We start from the raw sequence: 22,751 nt of genomic DNA on the forward strand, positions 1-22,751 counted from the left end.
GGTTGTCTTCGGTGTTTCAGAATATTTAGGGGAATAGGAGAAGCTTCTCAGAGGCCAGGAGAACAGAGTCTTCATCACTGCACATCAGCCCGGGCAGCAGAGGGAAGAATGGATTTCCACTAAGGAGGGGGCCAGTGTGAAACCCATGTGGTGGGAGCACACAGAAGGTTAAACGCAGTACCTACTGAATTTGGAGCTGAACACATGGGCGACTTAGAAGCCCCAGTGAGGCGCTTGGACCTTATGCTGAGTGCGAAGGGAACCACTGAACGAGCTAAGGAGAGAAGAACATCTGATCTATGCTCCTAAAATTCTCAGAACCTTTCAATTAAAGGGCAGATTTAAACTGCATCACAGAGTCTTCTACATCTAATATTCAATAAACAAAAACCTTTTTAAAGTGAAGGTATATACGCTGGAAGTGGTGATGCACACATACCTGTAATCCCAGCACTGAGGGAGGCTAAGGCAGGAGGACTGTGGGTTCAAGTCCCAATTTAGCAAGACCTTGTCTCAAAATTTAAAAACAAAGAGGGTCGTGGATGTAGCTCAGTGGCAGAGCAACACTGCATCTGAGCCCCAGCGCACATATATAGCAAATATCAAATTAAGAAAGACCACAACCTAATTAAGCATTCTTCAAAAACTGGTGGCCATGAAAAGAAAAATGGTTCTCAGAGGAAAAAATACACACTGAAAAAAAAGACTAAAAGACTAAAAGCCTGGAATATTTACTATTACCTTTCTTTCTTCTTCTTCTTCTTCTTCTTCTTCTTCTTCTTCTTCTTCTTCTTCTTCTTCTTCTTCTTCTTCTTCTTCTTCTTCTTCTTCTCCTTCTCCTTCTCCTTCTCCTTCTCCTTCTCCTTCTCCTTCTCCTTCTCCTTCTCCTTCTCCTTCTCCTTCTCCTTCTCCTTCTCCTTCTCCTTCTTCTTCTTTCTTCTTCTTCTTTCTTCTTCTTCTTCTTCTTTCTTCTTCTTTTCTAGCTTTTGAGACAGGGTCTCACTGTGTAGCTCACAATACATTATTTCCCTTAAATTTAGGCAGACTTGCTTCATCTTTTTGTTTTTGTTGTTGGAGGGGGCGGTCCTGGGGATCGAACTTGGGACCTTGTGCTTGCGGCAGAATCACTGAGCTAAATCCCTCTACCCTGCTTCATCTTTTTTAATGTCTAACCAGGACACAGTGGAAATGAGGGAAGGTGTGGGGGCTGCCTCCTTTTGGTGAAGTACAGTTTCAGAGTTAGAATTGAGAGCTGGACCCAAAGGCTGGAGTCTACTACCATGATTGGTCAGACCAAGGAAGGGACAGCAATGGAAGGACTAGCCAGAGAAACTGGGGAATCACAGAGAATGTCATCCTATAGAAGCCCTAAGAATGAAATATTATTACAGGATGAATAGAAGAGTCTGCTGTATCAATTGCTGCTCACCAACTGAATAAATGAAACAAAAGAGGATCTGCTGAATTTGGCAAAATAGGGCTTTGCAACTTGAAAAGCAGTCTCAACAGAATGGTGAGGATAGAAGCAAGAATGAATCTGGTCAAAGATCTGTAGTCCCATAGGTGAAAACAAGAAGCATACTTCTTAGAAGTAGTATAATTCTTCTTCATGCTGAGACCAGAGACGGTTTCTCTCAGGCCTTTTTGTACTCAAAATGCAAGGTCATACATAACATCCTTAACTCTATCTCTACAATAAACACAAGTCTTATACAAATGTACTCCAATATTTAATGTCAGAGATATTATGGAGGACTGGCTTTATTGCATGAAAAATTGGGCTAACGTTTTGTATTCGTCAGCTTCCTCATCACTGAAACACAGTATGTGCCATCCACAATTCAAAGGAGAGGTTTAATTTGACTCAGTTTTGGGAAATTGCCCTGACAGTTAGCTGGCTGCCAGGCAGAAATGCCATGGTGGAAGGGTACGGCGGTGCTAAGCTAAGGTGCTTAGTTTTTGGTGGCTGGGAATCAGAGCAAGGGGTACAGTGCCAGAGAGGATGCGGTGAGGGACCAGATATAAACCGTGAGGCCTTCACTCAGACACACCCATGAGAGGGCTGCACCAGTAACTCAGGTGGATTCACCACAGCCAGCGAGCATCACGGACCCTCGGTTCCCTCATCTGGAAGCTGGGACCATTAATAGTATATTCCTTGAGAAAAGGAAAAAGTGGAAACAAAGTCTGCATAAATAGGGACGGGGGGGCGGTAAGGGGTGAAAGGAGGGGAAGGGGAGGGGGGAAAATGAGAACCAAGATCTGTCGTGTAAGGATACAAGATCCCAGTGGTGAATGTAACTGTGCTGTACACCTAAAATGTACCAATAAACTCAATGAGATTAAATAAATAAATAATATGTATCCCATTCCTCCCCCCAACCCCCCACTAAAGGTTTTTAAGTGAAAAAACAATTTTTTTGAGTATTCCTCACAGGGCTCTTGTGAAGAGCACAAGTAACTTTAAGCAGCTGGGACTTCAATAAGCACTCAAACTCTTAGGCAACATTACAGTCTGAGAAGTCTTCATCCTGAAACTGGTGACCACAGCGAGCAAGAGACGTTTACTAACCCACATTCCGAATTCAGGAACTTCTGGATAAGGAATCCAGCACTTTGGCACAGCTTACATCGCAGCAGCCTCCCTCCACCATGGGAAAGCACACTTGAAGTGAAGGGTTCCTTCCGGGAGCGCAGTGCTCATAAAGGGAGACATTCCAGTGGTTTCTTGCTCCCAAGATGAGATGGAAAAGTCTGGGGGAGTGTGTAGGACCAACATCTTTAGCCCACCCCAACATCACATTATCTGTTGACTGCTTTTTCTGAAACTACCACAGAAAAAAGTGAAAGAGTGGCGGGGGACAGGACAGGGCAGTGGTGCCACAGGCTGAGAGCCAGGTGGTCCCCCTTTAGTTCAAGGCTCCAAGGATGCACAGGGTGGGTCTGTGTAAGGATGGGCTGCACGAGAGCAAGTGAGTGGGGGTGGGGACACTACTGGCTGCAAACTAAAGAAGTGGGCAGAGTGCCGTCCTGTACTGGGGGGCTGGCTGGGCTCAGAGAGAACGCCCACTGGCAGACGGTCCCGCCGCCCCACCGACAGGGCTGCTGCGGGGGTCCAGAGGGTGGTGCGAGCCAGCAGAAAGGGACGGCACCTCTCCTAGTCCAGCCACAAAGGACGATGTCCGTCTCCTCCTCAGAAGACTGCACACTGGGAATTGGGAAGGGGTTGTGAGACAAGCTGAACCACCTAGTACCCTTTCATCCTCCCAAACCATTAGAGCCTCCAGTCTTTAAAAAACAAACAAAAAAAAACCAACAAAAAAACTACGTCTTTCTAAAAGAACTGAGATTTTCAGTAATGAGAATTCAATGATGAGTTTTAGAATCCAGTTAAGATTATGGTAAAGGGAGTTACCTAGCCAGAGTGAAAGGAGGGATTAGTGGAACAGGTTTAGAAGTCAGATTATTGAAAAATAAACCTAATCACACATTAAGGACTTTTCCACACTAATCAGATGCACATTTATTTGGTTTTTTGAGACAGGGTCTCACTATGTAGTTGAGACTGACCTGGAACTCACTATGTAGCCCAAGCTGGTCTGGAACTCACAGCGATCCTCTCCTGCTGTGGCATTAAATGTTTCTCTGTGGCGTCATTCTTAACTGCTGTGTAGAATTCTATTCTGTGAGCTGTCATAATTTATCTAACCAGGCCTTGGAGAGCTAAGGAGGAACAAGGGGTGGTGATCGACAGAGATACCCCGCATAGTCTCTCTTCCAGGGAACACTCGTTACCTGGCTGTTGGGAGCACTGGCAGCCTCATGCCTCTGTCACCTTTAGGAATTGCCTCAACTCAAGAAACTGCGTTTTCAGGGTGACCCACGCACAAGGACAACCCGCAAGGGACCCAGCAGAGACCTCTGACTGGCCATTTTCCTCCGGAAGCCCGGGGGTGGAGGTACCTGAGGCTTCCCACTTATACTGAAGCTTGAATCTCCTCTCCCTCTCCCAGGACCTATCTCGGTGCACTCCCCAATAAAGACACTGTATTAATGATATAATTGACCATGTGAAATAGGAAGAAAAGGGCTAGAGATGTAGGGAAAATGGGAAGGGTAGGGGAAAGCTAATAAGGGAAAAGAAAAAAATATGAAAAAATGGAAATAAAGTGTTTGTAAAGGGGGAGGGAAGAGAGGGTGAAGGGAGGACACGGAAAAGGGGGGAAAAATGAGAACCAAGACCTGTTATGTAAAGGTACAAGGTCCCAATGATGAACGTAACTGTACTGTATACTTCAAATGTACCAATAAACTCAATTAATATAAAAAAAGACACTGTACTGAAGAACCAACCTGGTGACTGAAATGGTCCTGACCCCGAGGAACTCCCAAGTTATTGATTAAAGCACCCAACAAATTCTAACACTGCCACCCTTCCCCAACCCTAACAGCAGGTAAACAAGCCACAGAGCAATGTGTGGTGATGCGTGGCAAGCCCATTAGAAGCTGTATTCTTGGTGCTGAGTGTGACATGCCGTGGCTCCAGAGGGATGGGAAGGGGGACGGACAGAGAAAGGAAGAGAGGATTGGGTGTCACTAGGCGATGACTTGAGCCCCTCTTTGTCTGAGTTTCTCCCCATCTCTTTGTTTCCTTGTCTCTTGCTCCTTCTTAGTCTCTGGATCACCCAGAGTGTGAACCTTACTCGGGCAGTTACTATCCCCGTGATGTGTTCGACAGCACCCCTGCTGCAGCAGACACAAATTACGGAAACCGAAGCTGGCCGGTGGGCAGGCACCAGCATCCTTAGGAGACATGAGAGGCAACAGGCCTTTTCATACATAAAGGCAGAAGCAGTGAGCAAATCACACTAACAGAGCAAGTTAAATAAAAATAAAAACAGAACCCAGAGGGTGTAGTCTGGCAGCAGTAAAGTCCAGACTTTGGAGGCATTCAAAGGAGTAATGAGCTGAGCCCTGTCAAGGCACTTCCGCAGGTTAGAATAGCAGCAACAATCTGGTCACAGGCTTCCTGCAACTGACTCTCGGCTCAGCCGGGCAGGCTCAGGCAGCACTGGGCTCAGCCCATGTGAGATGCCTCCTCCCAATCACAGACCACTTGTCCCTGGACCAGAGCCCCAGAGAATTGCTGCAGGGTAGAAAAGCACCTTGGGCAGGCAAGGACTGCAGAGTGGGCTGGTGCAGCACCAGAAGGAGGAGGAGAAGGAGGCAGCGCTCTGTGAGTAAACTGATTTCATCCATGGGGAGGCTGGCTGAGCTCTCTCAGGTTGGATTGCTTTCCTGGGAGTGAAGCTAGTGGACTAAGAGGAAAAGGGAACCAAGTTAACAGAATCTGTCACTTTTGGTAATTTAGGATATTACAGCTGTTCTGTTCACTCTTACTCTGACCCACACGCGTTGTTTTCTTAAAAGCTTTGATGTCATTGTCCTGTACTCAGAACTGAGGTTAAACTTCTGGGGGTGTTTGTCAGGTCTACTGATGCCAACCTTAAAACTTCCTCCACAGAATGACCAACAAACACTCAAGAACCCTGGGGAAGCCTTTGTGCCCCTAAATAAAAAGTGGATGAACAGATGCCTTGACAGACCCCTAATTTATTAGAGGTGGAGCTAGAAAAGCAACAGAAAATTTAAAGAAATAGTCATGTTCTTTCACAATCGCCTGTCCTTTAGCCTATGAGAGAGAAAGTTTCCAGATCTTGTCAGAAATCATTTGGTCTTGCCAACTCATAATGGGTTTTATGGAGCAGTTCACTCACATACCTTCTCTGCAGAGTTCTGTTTAATAAATGTGCCAGTTGACGTAAGGCAACAAATTAGCTTTATTTACACAATGTTTTTCTTGCATGATTTATTTTTGCTTTTCACCAATTAGTTGATCCACTAGCATCCACAGGTCCTAAATATATTTTTTGTTCTAAGATTTTTACACAAACTACAAATTAAGTTTCTAATCATGCTAGCGTTATTTATACTTATATCTTTGTTTATATTTTTAATTCTAAAACTCCACTTCTAGCTAGCATTAAAGATTTTTTAGGGTATTTAAGAATTTATATTAATTTTAATATCTTTAAAATTGATGATGATGTTTACTGATCATTTATTGCCTCAATAAAGGTGACAAGCACAACTGGAAAGAACTCACTTGGGTTTTTTCATATATATTTGAGTTATATATAAAACTTTGATTCTGTAGTTTTCAAACTTTGTGAAGAAATAGTTCTTTCTGTTGATTAATCTTCCCAATGAGGAGAAAATTCTGTTTTGCTTTCTGCTTACAATACACTGTTTTGCATTCAATTCACTTTTTTTTTAACTATCTGGGATGATTCATGGACTTTTAAATATAAAGGGGAACTTAGATACTATTTAGTCAAGAAAAACAAATGAAATATCAGAATTTCTTTTTTATCTCTTCTGCTTACATTCTTTCAGCTTGTATTTTTTATTAGTACATATTTATAGGACATAATGATTACATTCTTGTGGGGCAAGGCTCATGTACATAACACACCTCAATTATCTTCACCATTCCACTTCCCCTTGTTTCCCCCTTGCTCCATCTCTTGATCCCGTACCCATTTGGAAAAGATCTATCTCTCTGTTTCCTATTACCTCTTAATTTGCTCTGTACTTATACTTTGGGCTTTTCATACAAGAGAAACTATGTAATATTTAAGCTCCTGTGTCTGACTTACTTTACTTAACATTATGATCTCAAGATGAGTTGGTTTTCCTATGAATGACTCAAGTTTATCTTTGTGGTGGAGTAGTACAGCCAACACCAGTCAGTGAGCCCTAGACCCTGGTATACCCTACGCTGGAATCTGGGCCTGATGGCCACTCAGGCTGTGCACAAAACTGATAGGCACCATTGCCAAACTGGGACAGTGACCACAGCACCAGGAGGTGTCTGATCTAACTCCCTCATGGAGTCTCCACCATATTCCTGCCCCAGGGCTATGCTCCCCAGGGGCATAACCCACACTTGTGAGCACCTGAGCCACTGCAAACTTAGTCCTTGATTTCAGGTGGTGCGTGACTGTGAGCAGCACAGGGAGCACCAGGAACCTCGAGCAGCACTATCTGATAGAAGTTCCTGTGACGCCAGGAAGTTCTAGATGATAGCCACTACCACATGTGGCAAGAGTGTGCCTAAAAGGTGGCTAGCACAACTAAAGAACAGAATTTTTGCTTCCACTAAATTGAATTCATTTGATTTGAAATAACTTCATGTAGCTACTAGCTACCATACTGGTCAATGCAGGTAGAGAGCTTTAAAGCAAAATTAAACAAATACATAAAAATAATAATAATATGACCTGTGACCTGCAAGAGTCACAGCCATGGAAACAAGCTCCCTTCACCATCATCAGGGACACATCCTGCCCTACACTTAAGCTGACATCAACTGTGTGATCTAAAATCTCCACACCCATCTTTATATTCTAAACTATACAATTGTCTGCCCTTGTCCTTGGCTTCAGGGTCAGAGCTAAGGAAACAGCATAATATGTTTCTTTTCTCTCTTTCTCCCATTTAAACTTTTTTGTTGTTGTCGTTGTTGTTAATTCAGATTTGTCTAGAATAAGTGAAGTTTGAGGTGTGGGTGTGTTCTTTAAGTTCAAAAAAAAAAACACACCTTGAGTAAGGACAGGAGGTAATGAACTAAGAAGTAATCTCATGCTTGGTTGGTGAGTCTTTTTTCTTCAGCTTTGAAAATTGGTTTGTTTAGTGAGCAATTGTTTTGAGACCTATTCAATGTGTCTAGAAACATCAATGTCCTGGATAAGAGTAATTTTCATAAGAAAACAAACTGAATTAAGGCACAAGAAACATATCTCTAGCCTTAAAAAAAAAAAAAACCTGCACTTGTCAAAGCAAAGAAATTCCCAAGGTGTTAGCAATTTGAGTATATTATCATGGTACCAGGTCAATGGAGGATTTTTCCACAGGGTGGGGCTTACAAGGAAACTATTTAAGGTGAACTGCCCACTTTGGTCTGCAGCAATATTATTGCTAAAGTGGACAGTAACTTCTCTGACCACAGCCAGTTCCCACTTTTAAAATTCGCCTCATCCCGGGCCGGGGATTTAGCTCAACGGTTCGGTGGCCTGCCTTGCAAGCGCAAGGACCCGAGTTCAATCCCTGGTACCAAAAAAAAAAAAAAATTCGCCTCATCCCATTTGTTCCATTTCCAGCCCTTTCAGGCACAGGAAGCTCTGCATTACAATAATAAAAGACACTTTCAGAACACCACACATTTGAAACAGCTTCTACTACTGTGGGCAAAAAGAAAGGCTGGAAGGAGACCCATCGCATCACCAAGAGTCAGTCTCTACCCACAGACGTAGACAGTGAGTTGAAGAAGGGGCTGACTCTAGAGCTCTGCTCTATAGCCAGAGCTGATGTTCTCTCATTCATGGCTAGTAATGACTGCAGGATAATCCCCCCCTAATTATACACCTTCCTGGTAAGATAGAAACTGCCAGAATACAGTCACTGAATTCTGGGTATGTCACTCAATCTTAAAAGTTTTTCATTTTGCTTTTTAAATACAATTCTTCACTATTAAAATGCTAAAAATACAATTCTTTGTCATGTTGGTTTTTAAATGTATAGAAATCTGTTCCTTTATTTTGAATATATTTAAACAAATTTGCGTAAAGAAGAAAGGTAATAAAGTACTGGGTGAGGTTAATCATACAGAAAACCCATACATGCATAGCCTCCAAATAGGACATGGTCTAACTCCCCTGGAGAAATATTTGCCCAAGATGAGGGGAGAAGAGGATAGGAAAGAAAGGACAATTCTGGACAAAGACAGTTGGATAAAGAAGAAATTTTTGAGTTGAGCTTCAGAAGCCAGCAGAGCTTGACAGACAGTGGTAGAAGAAGGGATCCCCAAGGGAGGGTCAACCTGAGCGCAGCAAGTGGGGCTGGTCAACCGCTCAGAAATGCCAGGTACTTCCTGTCTCAAACACACCTTTGGCATTTGCACTGTCATCCCTCAGGTTGTCCAACTTCTCTTTCATTCTAGAAGAATGAAATGCTTGGGTCTGACCAAATCCTGTAGAAACAAGAAAAGGGAGTCACTGATGTGTCTCCAAGAGCTAAAAAGCCATGACTTTCTCTCAAATCCAAACACAAAAGATTATAACAGGAGCAGATCTGGCTATGAAGAGACTGGTCAGCAACAGTGAGTGGGTGGGCAGCAATAGGGAGTGAGGGGGAGCCAGGGCTGAGCTGGCGGTGAGAGGGGCTATTTAGAATTCTTCTTTGAATGTAGGCCATAGGGAGCCCTTGGAGGTTTTTAAGCAGAGGAGTAATATAAAATCAGAGTTGTCTTCAGGACAGTAGAGCTCCAAATTGATTAAATGACTGGCAATTGAAAGGCTTGTCTGCCAGGTGTGGTGTCACACATCTGTAATCCCAACATTCAGGAGGCTGAGGCAAGAAGATCCCTATGAGTCTGAGGCCAGCTTGGGCTAGCTACATCATGAGCTCAAGACCAGTGAAACCCTGTCTCAAAAGAAAAAAGTCTCATTTATGGAACACTACAACGTATTGATATGCTAAACTTAAAATAATGAAATAGATCATTATATATTTATACTAAACATTTATACTATAAGTGATTCTAAAATACACAGCACTCAAATTTTAAGAAAAAAACTATGAGAGAAAAACACTAAAAATCACAAATTGTAATCAGAAGTTTCTCTTTAAATTAGGAAATGACTGGAATTATTCAGTTTTGCCCTGCAAACATATTGCCCTGTGGACTGAACTTCTGTGCTCTATAGGGTTGTTTGAGAAGCTCTACTTTAAAAAGTTCATTTGCAAAACTCTACGAGGAATAGAAACACAAATTTTTGGATTTGTTTGAGCCAGAAGTTAGTTGCTGGCTGTGGGAATTAGAGGAAGCAATAAAATGGTCTCGGGAGACATCAAAAAATGGTCAGTTTTGCTTTTATTAAAATTATAAACCAGGGCTGGGGATGTAGCTCAGTTGCACAGCACCTGCCTGGCCAGGGTGAGGTCCTGAGTTCAATTCCCAGTACCAAAAACATAAAAATATCAATTTAAACAAATCTAACTTGGGAAGGTATTTTTGGGTTTGCTACAGATACAAATTTCCCCGTGAGATCAGCAATGAACCTCACCATTAAATTGATTTGGTTCTCATCCAATTCGGTTTGAGACCTGAATCTAGAAAAGCATTGCTTATGAACCGAGGCACCCCTGTACCCCCTTCTCAGACAGCCCATAGGCAGGCCCTAGAGAACGGTAGGGTACATTCCATCTGCTTCCAGAGGAGCACCCAACTGTACCCGCCTTTTATTTGTTCTCCTGACCTGTGCTCTACCGATTCATAACATCTTCTTTAAAAAAAAATACTGCCACTGTGGGAGTTGGTCTTTCTTTCTTTTCTTTTTATCCTAAAAAGTTCATTAGTCTACCCTTCCGCACAGGCATTTATGAGCCTTCATAGAAATCATGCCACCTCTCCTCTTATGTACCAAGAATGGTACCTACGGCTTGGTACAGCCCTTCCAGCTTGTGGACAAGGGAAGAAATCTCATTTGTCTGTTTGTCAGGATCATTTCCTAGGCATCTTCCACTAAATTGAAGTCCCTTTGACAAAAGAGACTATATAATGTCAACTGTAACCTTGTAACCAAGACTTTCCAACTTTACTCTGAGTATCCACTGATTCCTTGAGTAACTGCCTTCCAAGCTCAGTAACTTGCCTACCTTTTGTCCCACTAGTTCTAGAATACTAGCTTCTAAATGCTCTGTGGCACTGCATCTACAAATCAGTGACGTAGTAAGGTCCCCACTCCATTAGCCCAGGTCCCCACTTTTGTTCCAGCCAAAGAAGCACTGTTTTGATCTACTTTTAATATCAGAGCTCCATTTGGAAATCACATTTCCTTTCAAAATATGGCTCTATGTTTAAAAAGAAAACAAACCACTGCTTTAGATGACTTCATCGTTAATTAGTTTTTGTCTGTCTGCTTCAAGAAACTGAGGCAAAAATAAGATAGGTACAATCATGTACATCCATAACCTAAGCACTCGAGATGGTGAGTCAGGAGGATTGTCTAACCCTAACCTTAACCTTAACCCTAAGACAAGAGGCTAAGGCAGGAGTTCGAGGCCAGATTGCACTACAAAATACAGCCAAAACAAAAAAGAAGAAGAAACTGAGGCAAAAATAAAGAAAATTGATATTGAAACTTCACATATATCCAATTTTATTTTCATAGTTCCACCTGAAGCTAGGCATTACTACTCTCATCTACAGATGAAACAACAAAATCTAATAACTTCCTGTGGTCACAAAACCACCTGGTGGAAAAGCTAAGATTCAAACTTAGTTGTGTCCAAAGTGTGTGTTCTTTCTGTTCACCACACTCTCTAACCTGTTCTACAGTAAGCTCTAGGCAAATCACTACTTTGTATTTTCACTCATTTATTCATCTGTTCATTCATTCATTCAAATAAATATTTATTTGTTCACTTTATCTTTTTACTTAACAAAATAACTAAGTGCTTTCAATGAGTCAGGCACTGGGCTACTTTGAAACTAGAAAAACAAATATAACAGGCTCCTAGTGCCATCTGTCTTAGAGCCTCTTGCAATAAAATGACCTTCATGGATTGATACCAAGGAAAAAACAGTGCAAAAGAGGAACAGAACAGAGTTCTCCCTGAGTCATTTCTGTGGCAGAAGAAACACAAACTCAGCACAAAAGAACACCTCAGATGTCATCTCTTCATCCCCCAAAGTCTAGAGCAGAGACCAAAGCCAGAGAGATGACTCCCAAGGCAGGAGCTAGCTGTTCAAGAATGCGGTCTGGAATGCACAGAGGCTCCCCCACAGGGACGTGCGGCTTGGTACCTGCCTCTGGCCACACCCTGGCCCAACTGGGAAGTACTTTGTCCCGCCCCCGCCCCCCAGAAAACATTTTTCCCCCCTGAATGAATTCAACTATGGAAAATAAGTACAAATGGATTACTCTGTGTAAGGCCTCCAGGTCCCCTCCTGCAGAGCAGCCTCTGGGCAGAGAATAGAGAGAAAGTGGATGGAAAGAAGGCCTGGCTGTGAGACCAGTCACCATGAGTACCTCTGTCCTGTGCCCCAGGGATCTCTGGTGCAGAAAGTAGAACCCTAACCCAATATCCTGCACTTTCTGCATATCCCTTGGCTCTGATTAGTGACTTTCCATGTTTGTAAACAATCTTACTGTTTGCCAACCACTTCTGTATTCTGTATCCCACTTGGTGGTTATAATAATCCCATCAAACAGGTTGCGTTCTACCCACTTTGTAAATGAGGAAGTGGACTCACTTTTAAAATGAAATTTTTCACTAGTAAATATTTGCAGTACATAGCGAATACGTTCGTCTTGGGGAGTTGGTGCATGTCCCTCCTCTGCCCTCCCGCTCCTTCCATCTCTAGATCTCCTTCCTATTTGTAAAAGCTCTATCTCCCTGATTCCTGTTTTCCATCCTTTATTGTACTCTTTAAATTACTTATACTTTGGGCTTCTCTTCTAAGAGAAATTATGTGATACGTAAGCTTGTGTTTGATTGATTTTCCTTGATGCTATGGTGTCAAAGTGCATCGATTTTCCTACAAATGACTCGTGTTTATAGCAGCACAACTCCTCACACCCACAGCCACTGCCCAGAGTAACACAGTAAAGACAGGACAAGACTAGGACGTGAGCACTGGCATTCTGATGCCAAGTCCACGGTGCTCCACAGTTAGACCACAGCCACTAGATTACACTGTGAGCTTTCGGACGCTTACATCTGGCTCCCTGTTGACTTCTGTTGCTCTTTGGGGGTTTCACCAAAAATCAACCTAGTCTAAAACACAGGTGGCCGAGAAGGAGCTATGAAACGCAGACCTTGCCAGTGACTTCACACGGCACCTTTTCCTTTCAAGAACTCTGGCCCCAGGAGCAGGAGGGAAAGCTACAGGTTTAGGATGCACTGAGACAGGTTTCCTGGAATAATGTGGCTGCAACACTGGATTTGGTGTGCTGTCAACAGGCCCAGGAGACAAGAACCTGGAGAAGTGAGTAAAGAAAGGCCTGGTATCTCTGACCTTTGCTAAGACAGAGTCTTCTAAGCAGGGAAAATATATTTATCTGTTCTCTATTTCCAGGGCTACAAAAACAAAAACAAAAAAACAGCAAGCCAATGTTTCTTTTTCTACTTAAAGGATCAGCAATACTGCAGTAAATCACCTGGAGCCAGGCAGAAGCTGAGCTTCTGTGTCTTCTGGCAGTTTGGCCTGGGACAGTCTAATCTGTCCAACCTCATTTTCTTCATCTGTGAATTGGAAGTGAAGAGAGTCTTCCCCTAGACCCTTCAGAAGGAACGCAGCTCCGCCTGCCCTGTGAGAGCCCAGAGAAACTCACTTTAGACTGCTGCCCTCCAGATCTGTAAGCTAATATTTTTTAAGCCACTAAGTTCTTGGCAATAGAAGTAACAAGAAACAAATATAGATTTTGCTACAAATGCCGGTCTCGCTTGTCTGCTGAGAAGGTGAACGTAAAGGGCCTTGCTGCACCGTACTGCAGAGCTGAGAGCAATGTACACAAACATTAAAAGGCAGCGCTCCTCACTCCTTTGTTACTCAGGAAGGCAACTGTGGCTTTCTAAATTACTGTGTGCCCCAGACGTCACAGGTCTAAGGGGAGAGAGGGAAAAGCACAGTGAAAAGAAAAAAGCATATTCAGTGGCCAACATGTTCAGCACGTCTCGCCCGTCAGCGCTCCTGCTTCCCACAGGCCAACGCTCAGCTGGCTCCCTCCGGGCTTTTCCCGCCACCTCTCTGATTATCTTGCTTTCGCCTTCTTCTCACTCAAACCAGACCCCTGTCTGCCTCCTCGCTTCTTTTCTCCTGTTCTTGTCGACATGTTTCCTCCCTAATTCTGATTCTCCCAAGGAGTTTTCATTCGTCCTTTCCCTCTTTTTGAAATTCTGTGGGGCAGCGTCATCTTTGGGAGAGTATGTATTTTGTGGGACATAACTGCGTCACAGGACCTAGGCCTCTTTCCAGGGAATCCTTCAGCTCCTTTCTGGACTCATAAAATCCCCTCATTGATGGTTTGCCTGACCTTTTCCTTTTTTCATACTCATCTTACTTTCCCCCTTTATTCTACTGTATAGTTACTTTTGCTCTAAATCCACGTTGCTATAATCCCACTCTAAATACCTTGAAAAGAAGAAACTGTCTTTCTGCCCTTTTAGCTCAACTAAGTCACTACAAATAGTCTGCTACGTGACAAATGGGAGTTCTGTCAGCACAACACCCATCAATAATGGGGCTGACACTGTGATAAAAACAGCATGGTACTGGCAAAGAAACAGGCCTGAGGATCAGTGGAACAGACTGGAAGACACAAAAACAAATGCAGATGTACTCAGCTACCTCATCTTTGACAAAGGAGCTGACCATCCTCAGTGGAGGAAAGATAGCCTCTTTAATAAATGGTGTTGGAAAAACTGGATGTCAACCTGCCACAGATTAAAATTAGACCCTTATCTTTCGCCATGCACTAAATTAAAATCCAAATGGATTAAAGATCTAAATATTAAAACAGAAACATTAAACTTGCTGGAAGGTAAGTTAGGCAGAACTCTGGAAGACATTGGTATAGGAAAAGACTTTATGAACAAATCCTCAGTAGCACGGGAACTAGCAGATAGAATCAACAACTGGGATCTCATCTTACTAAAAAGTTTCTGTACTTCAAAAGAAACCATCAGCAGAACTAAGAGACAATCTACAATGTGGGAAAAAAATTTTACCAGCTGTTCCTCAGACAAAGGACTATTATCAAGGATATATAAAGAACTCAAAACAATCAGCCCCCCCAAATATAAAGACCCGATTCAAAAATGGGCATCTGAAATGAACAGACATTTCTCAGACAAAGAAGTAAAAGCAGCAAGAAAATATTTGAAAAAATGTTCCACATCACTGGTCATTCGAGAGATGCAGATGAAAACAGCACTGAGATTCCACCTCACCCCACAAAGAATGGCTGCTATCAAGAAATCACACAATAACAAATGTTGGTGGGGTTGTGGGGAGAAAGGAACCCTTCTCCATTGTTGGTGGGAGTGCAGACTAGTGCAACCACTATGGAAATCAATATGGAGATACCTCAAAGAGCTTGGACTGGAGGTTCCATTTGACCCAGACATCCCTCTGCTGGGTATCTTTCCAAGAGAACTAAAAGAATCATATCACAGAGAAGTATGTGCACCCATGTTTATAGCGGCACAGTTTGTAATAGCTAAATCTTGGGAACAGCCTATTTGCCCATCCGTCGGAAACTGGATAAAGAAGTTGTGGTTTTTCTATAAAATGGAATATTACTCAACCATAAAGAACGAGAAAATAGATTCATTCATAGGAAAATGGATACATATTGAAGATATACTCCTAAGTGAAATAAATAAGTCACACATGTGTAAATACTGAATAGTTTCCCTGGTGTAAATAATCTGCAACAATGCATAAGATTCTAATAAGATTACTGACATTTAGAAATGGGAAGAAAGGAGCTAAAGGTGTAGGGAAGGTGGGATGGGTAGGGGAAGAGTAAAAAGGGAAAAGAAAAAAATGTGAGAGAATGAAAAGATGAAAATAAAGTGTTTGTAGATGGGGAGGGGAGGAGGGGGTGAAGGGAGGGCAGAGATAAGGGGAAAAATGAGAATCAAGATTTGTCATGTAGAGGTACATGATCCCAACAATGAATGTAGCTGTACTGCATCCCTAAAATGTACCAATAAACTCAATTAAAGCTGAAAAAAAAATAATAATAATGGGGCTGAAGTTGGCCTCTCCGGATACAGTATTTGCCTTTTGCTCTCTATATTTCTGTTATCTGAACTTCTACCTTGCACAGGCTATTTATTTGTGTGTCCAGTTTAGGGAGTAACCCAACAGGTCAGAGATAATGTCTGTGCATACCAGTAATGAATTTGCAGTGATCTGGCTACATGAGTAAGATTCTCCCTTGGGAGAGTTTGGGCATTAAGTCCTTCAAGGTGCTGAGGTTCAACTAAGTGCACCAATCACTGGACAGAAATGAATGGCATTTCTAGGCGGGCACTCCCCACAGGGATGGTGTAACAACAGCTGGACTGTTCCGTTCCTTTGGCACATACTGATGGAATGTCCGCTGTGCGCCAAATCCTAAGCCCAAAACACTCATGAGTTATTACACTTTAAAGTCCTCTAGTTTTCATAGCAACAGGAAAGAAAAGATTATTTACAGATGTTTAAACCGCTTTGAAGGTTCATGTATACATTATAGTCCTATAATAGAATTAAAATTTGGCAAGATCTGAATCAAATAAAAGACTTGCCTCCCACCCATCTCCTCCTCAGACTAGGAGTCCAACCAAACTGGCTAGTTTGCTATCTCTCCAGCACCTCAGTCTCCTATCTCTCCACTAGTATTTTTCCTTCCTCTTTCCCTGGAATGGAGCCCACCTCACTTCCCTCATACACAGCCTCAGCTCTGCTGTACTGGTTAAAATCATACCCATCCTTCAAGGTTCACACGCAACTCCCTCCTCGGAGTGCCTGTGGTATTCAGATTCTCACTACATGTATTACAACTACTTGGGAACATACCTTAGCTTCCCTACTAAAGCACAAAACCCTAGACTATAGCAGTCTCTTTTGGGTGACTGTACTGCTCAAAATGCAAATCGTTTCATTTCATAGCTTTTGATTTAAAGCACAAGTGCATGACTGGATTAGCTAATTAATAAAATGTTGAGAAGTATGGCCATCTTTTCTCACAAGGTTTCAAGTGCAAAGGCCAAAATGATTGACCCAAACTCTTGTCCTTTGTGTTCACTTTAGGGCCACCTTAGGGAGGTGAGAGGACCTCAGGGAGGTGAGAGTTGCCTCTGGCACTACACCTTGTAAATAGATTCTGGGAGCCAATTGAGATGCAGGGGCAGTGGGTGGAGCCCAGAGGCACGTGGCCAAGGGTGGTAACCCCAACTCTGCCCGCTGCTTCTGTGACCCCAGAAAACTGAGTTTACCAAATTTGTTCTTTGCCAACTATTTTTTAAAAATCAGAAAATAATGGTTTTTAACCAAAGCCTACAGTTTGTGGCAACCAATCACTAACTCTGTAAGCTTAGCCTCTAGGTTTTGGTTTGCACTGGCCAGGGCCTAAATCTGGGGCTTTTGTGAGTAGCAGCTGTGTCCACCAACGGGCACCCCAGCTCTATTCTTTGTCCTTGTTGACCTTTGCAGGGCCTCAGTTCACACCACAGATGTGTGCATTCTATGTGTACCGTTCCTTAAAGAAAGGCTTCATTTTGTTTTTCTTCTTTATAAAGATGGTGATTGCTAAGCTCAATCATCAAATTTCTTTCCTCCACTACTAAAAGGTCATGACCTTAATTTGGGTGCTTTGGGACACAAAAAGGAAATATACGAGGGCATGATTTAGTCGTATTAGAGAAATTATAGCAGTATCTTTCAGCAGTTCCTATTAAAGTGTAATCTTCTCAGCTGTGTCTTCAGCCTGCGGAAAATCCTGAAGATGGCCAAAGATGATTCCACTGTTCGTTGCTTTCAAGGCCTGCTGATTTTTGGACATGTGATTGTTGGTGTAAGTAGCAAAAATTTTTTCAGAAAGTTCTGCTCTTCCGGTTAGCATGATTTTGGATTAATCAAAAGTGAGGGTTTAAAGGAAAGGTACAATACAACTACTAATTCCCTGTGCATTTTCTTCACTTTAAGAGATGTGGTAGTAATATGCTCACCAGGATTTGACTACATAAATAACCATATATAATTATGTAATATGTCAGAAGACCATGGTTGACAAAATTAGACATTTTCCTTCCAACTTTAAAATATAAGAATCTAAAAGGATTCAGGTCCACCATGGTAAGTGTCCAAACATACCTGTCCCCCTTTTCCCCACACACACACTTTCACTCTTCTTTCTGATTTCACTTTAGTTTGATTTGAGGGCTCTGTCACGAAGGTCAATGAGGCAGATGTCTGTATCTTCTTTTTTGTTATTGTTATCATTTTCAGATTTATTATTTACCATCTATGAATTTGAAAGAACACTACAGAGTGCAAAAAATGGTTCATTCCATGCATATATTTCTTGGTTCTTTTCCTTGTTTATAGAGTTGTACTAAGTGTATTTAAGAGAGAGTAGAATCAATTGTAGCAAAATAGGTATAACTTTAGGTACTCTAGAAAGGAGGCCGGGCAGTCTAGCAAAACCTCACCTAAAATATTTTTAGGTGACATTGACCTAAACTATTGAAGTATGATTTAAATATAAATAACTGTGAGACAAAAATAACCGAGAAAAATCATACTGTAACACAAAATGATTGCTGAACCAGAGGTTGAACTTGGGACCTTGCACCGGCACCACTGAATTAAATCCCCAACCCTACTTCTTTTCTTTTTTGTAGAGCTAACATGGGAGTGTAGAGGGACAAGGATAAAGGATCAGGTAAAAGAAAGTGGAAAACGTTTAAAAGAGAGATGAAGGAATAAGAGGAGATTCTCATAGTGAAGAGACCAGTGTGAGGGTGTGAGAGTAGCTTGGAGCCAGGCTGTAGTCAGTATGGGAATGAGGACAAAGCTCTTATTTGAGAACAAAGACAGCTGGCCTTTGCCCCAGCTCTGTCTGGTGGCTCTGGAAAAGTTATCCTCTTTCAGGACCAAGATTTTTCACTCATGGACATTGAGGTAATCGCTACCAATCTTTCAGCTTTCACTGATTGCTATGACCAGAACTACTTCAAATGTTATAATCCAGGAAAGGGGATAAAAGACAGTAGGTGTAGGGTTGGCAGGGGGAGAGAGCCTCACATGAGAAAACCGCCCAGATTTATGGATGGTCTGAGATTGCCTAGGTCTTTTCCCACATAGCAACACAGAGAGACACATAGAGGGTCTCCAAAGAAGAAGGTATGTGGAAGAAGGTTACAGGATAAAAATAGCTGATTTCCTGGGAATGAGGAGCTTTTCGGGTGCAGGAAGCCTGTGCAGGGGAAGGAGACTGTCTCTCCCATCTACCTATCACCATCTCCTTTCCCAATGCCATGTTCCTGGCCACCAGCCTGACACGGCCTGCTCTTGACTTACTCCCAGATGTGCGGCATTGCCCTGACAGCAGAGTGCATCTTCTTTGTCTCCGACCAACATAGTCTCTATCCCCTGCTTGAAGCCACCGACAATGATGACATCTATGGAGCCGCCTGGATCGGCATGTTTGTGGGCATCTGCCTCTTCTGCCTATCTGTCCTAGCCATTGCAGGGATCCTGAAGTCCAGCAGGAAACTTCTCCTAGCGGTAAGGCTTTAAAACTCTGTTTCTTCCCTGAACCAGTTTTGATTGTGTTACTTCCTCCTTACTGAGCACACTGCTTTAGGCTTTGGGGAGGCAGATGGGAGCAAAGAGATCCAGATTCAGAAGGGAGAAGGGAGGAGACTTGCTGCAGTAAGATAAATCGTCACATGGGGGCAGGGATGTCCTTCACCATTGCAAGGCCAGAAGATTCTCACACAGTGAAGCTCAAGGGAAAGCAGGTGACACTGCTGAGAATTTTCCAGATCTGTGCTTCTCCTGCTGGTGTCTGCATGTGCCCAAATATGACCAGCAATTACACGGACCGAAGAAAAGACCTAGGGAGAACTTGTTTATTGGATTTTTTTTCCTCGCTGATAAGTAGTTTAAGATATTTAGTTAGGAAGAGTGGTGCACACCTGTCCTAGCACTCCGGAAGTTGTTAAAGCAGGAGGAAGATTTCCACAAATTCTAAACCACCTTGGGCTACACAGTGAGTTCAGGCCAGTCTGAAACACGTGGTAAAACCCTGTCCCCGAAAAAGGAAAGTATCGTTTTAATATTCAACAGACATTTATATGTTAGGATATAAAATACAAAGTAGACAGGGACTTTTCAAGAAAGCATGAGCCCTTTGGGAGATGTCTGAGCTTGAGGCAGAGGCTTTGTACAATGGCCTCCACTTGCACTTGTTATTCATGGTGCTTTCCAGGAACCCCGAGGAAGCTTGATACCACCAATGCCTCACTCCGGCCCCACACCACAATCAGCCACAGCAGGCTCTGCTTTTACACATGGCAGCAAACAGTGCTGAGGAACCTTTATATTGGTCCTAGTCCTCTATTTCATGCCCTGTCCCCCAAAGCAGCATCTCTCATATTGTGATGGGACACACACACACACACACACACACACACACACACACACACACACCTCTACCCCTGAAATGACTCCCCTACCTAAATGTGCAGGACCTGAGAACCACTTTTGCAGAACAAGTCCAGCAACTTAAAGGGCTTGCTGGTTTACTTTTTCTTTGATCTAACCATTGTCTTTGAACCCAGGAAATGCAGAACATTTGTGTTGTCTGTTTCCTTATGTGAATTAGTTCTAGGGCAAATGTACCCACTTTCAGAGGGTGGGGAAACAGAGAGATGAGAGGCAGATGTCCTTACAGACAGCCTTCCTTGCATCCCAGCAATGCTTTGCGGCCAACCTCATGTGTACCTGACACAGCCTGGAGAACTGAGCTGGACAGGGGATGAGAAGGAGCAGTGGCATCTCCTGGCAGCTGAAGGAGAAATACTGTGCCTCACTGGCTTCCAGAGCACCACTAATGGTTCTGAGGCTCTGTAACAGAAGCCAGCAAAGCTCTTGGCAAGAACAAGGGGGAAGCTAATGTAGAGGAAAATGTTACAGGTCTCCAAAGGTCTCCTGAACCTACAGCTAGAATTTTGTTCTGGACAGGTAGGGAGGGCAGAAGCGGGTCTTGTCAGAGAGCTTCCCATGCCCAAAGAGGGAGGACAGTGTCTCGTGTTCACCCTCACTGATTCTGACCACAGTGCCCCTTCCCAAGAAGGACATGAGTATAGAGGAAATGATATCAGGACCTCCAAATATGATATAAAGGAAATATTATAACTCCCATCCTGTTAGAGGTCTAATACTCAGAGTTTGTGTTCTCTAAAATCAAAGAGTGAATTCTAAGAACAGTGGAGGTTAAAAGTAGGAAAAGTTTACTGAGTGGATAGCTGAGAGGTAGGAGGGGGTCCCAAAAGGGTAGCCGAGGACCCCACTTTTCAGGGGAAGTTTTATGGAGCAAAAACCATGTGAGTACAACATGGGTTAAAGCTATGATCAACCAAAAAGGTTACAAGTATAGTTGCTTAGGTAATAGGAATCTGGTGGGGCAACAAGTCATGCAACAAGTGTGCATGGAAAGAATAAAGACGTTTCCCAGGAATGATGGGTCCAGAGGTCTTGGTCACCCACTGAGGTGCCTGATGTCTATCCAGACTCCACTGGGCCAGGTATTACTGCTTACCTTGTCCTTTGGGGAAGTAGGCAGGCCTGGTCATTTCATCTTTATCTTGAGGCCTGGTCTCCAACAGATGCATCTCTGGCCATGGTTGCAATGTGTTTTCATCTTTTGTGCTGACTCTGTCAAGGGCCCAGGCCTCTCTAATGGGCTACGATATTTCTACCTAACTTAGCTGTCCATAATATGAGCACCAGTAGCACATGCACAAAGCTGAGGGAGGCAGAGAGAGTTCTTGCCAACAGTTCCCACCCAGATTCATAGGCCGTCTGCTGTTCACGTATTTTCCAGCTGGAAACAAGGGCACACGTGGTGCAGAGGCATGCATCTATACCACCCCTGCATGGGTCCCTCTCACCCCCTGAGCCCATGTCACTAGAGAGGCTGTAAGAGAAGGATGCCAGTGAGTCACTGCATGCCCAAGGCTGCAGGCTCTTCCTCTCTGATGAGACTGAGTGAGGGATACCGGGTGTTAAACAGGCTCTGCTTCACCTTTCTCTGACTTCTGTGATCCTAAATACTCAGCAAATCATAAGGAAAATGTCTCTCAACTAGAGGGGATTTACAAGGCTCTACATCTTGAATGATGCACTGAGATTCTCACACATGTGCAGGCACAGGCAGGCAGGCATACACACACACACACACACACACACACACACACACACTCACTGGTCCATTCTCGTGTGTCTGTTTTCACAGTTAAAATAGAAATTCAGGATACCAGATGAGAGAGCTGTGTGTTCAGTGGCCATTTGTCCTCTGAAGAAAGGCAGAGAATTAAGCTGCCTCACACCAAGCCTGCATTCCAAACAGCTGATCTGAGATAGTTTGCAGAGTAATTATATGAATGGCTAGATGGTTACCTTTAGATAAATGTGCTGAAAAAACTCATAGCAATTATTTGGGGAGATCTTTCTTTGGGGGTAAATGTAATACTTTTTTCTCATTTGTTTCTTTCCCAGTATTTCATTCTGATGTTTATAGTATATAGCTTCGAAGTGGCCTCTTGTATCACAGCAGCAACACAACGAGACTTTGTGAGTATGGTCCCACAACACACACAGCAAAAATGATGACAGGAATCACCATTATCACAATAATATAATAGCTGATGTGTACTGAGCCCTTACTATGTGCCACGCATGCTAATACGCACATTAATAATACATATAATCCTATTTAATACTCTTAAGCTTGAGAGGTAGGCAGTATCACTTGCCATTTTATAAATGAAGAAATTAGAAAGAGAAATTTAAAGTAACCTTCCCAAAGATTCACAGCTGGCAACTGAAGGAGCGAGAAGTCTCA

General features: G+C 43.1%; 1 protein-coding gene across 5 annotated transcripts in view; it reads left to right on the plus strand.

Annotated features, from left to right (window-relative positions):
• The first annotated feature begins 5,110 nt into the window (after positions 1-5,110).
• Upk1b (uroplakin 1B) overlaps positions 5,111-22,751 on the plus strand; it is a 31,518-nt gene continuing 13,877 nt past the window's right edge. Inside the window, exons 1-4 of one of the 5 annotated variants that reach the window (XM_010630047.3) lie at positions 5,111-5,236; positions 17,594-17,693; positions 19,208-19,408; positions 22,406-22,480. In XM_010630047.3, coding sequence (XP_010628349.1) covers positions 17,625-17,693; positions 19,208-19,408; positions 22,406-22,480 — 345 coding nt within the window. In that variant the 5' untranslated portion in view covers positions 5,111-5,236; positions 17,594-17,624. Of the gene's footprint in view, positions 5,237-13,255; positions 13,485-17,593; positions 17,694-19,207; positions 19,409-22,405; positions 22,481-22,751 lie in introns of those variants that run through there. The other 4 variants (XM_010630049.3, XM_010630051.3, XM_010630048.3 and 1 more) reach the window with 4 other exon arrangements.

The sequence above is a fragment of the Fukomys damarensis genome, unplaced genomic scaffold, assembly GCF_012274545.1.
Source record: "Fukomys damarensis isolate Sample0158 unplaced genomic scaffold, DMR_v1.0_HiC HiC_scaffold_24, whole genome shotgun sequence".
Classification (NCBI taxonomy): Eukaryota; Metazoa; Chordata; class Mammalia; order Rodentia; family Bathyergidae; genus Fukomys; species Fukomys damarensis.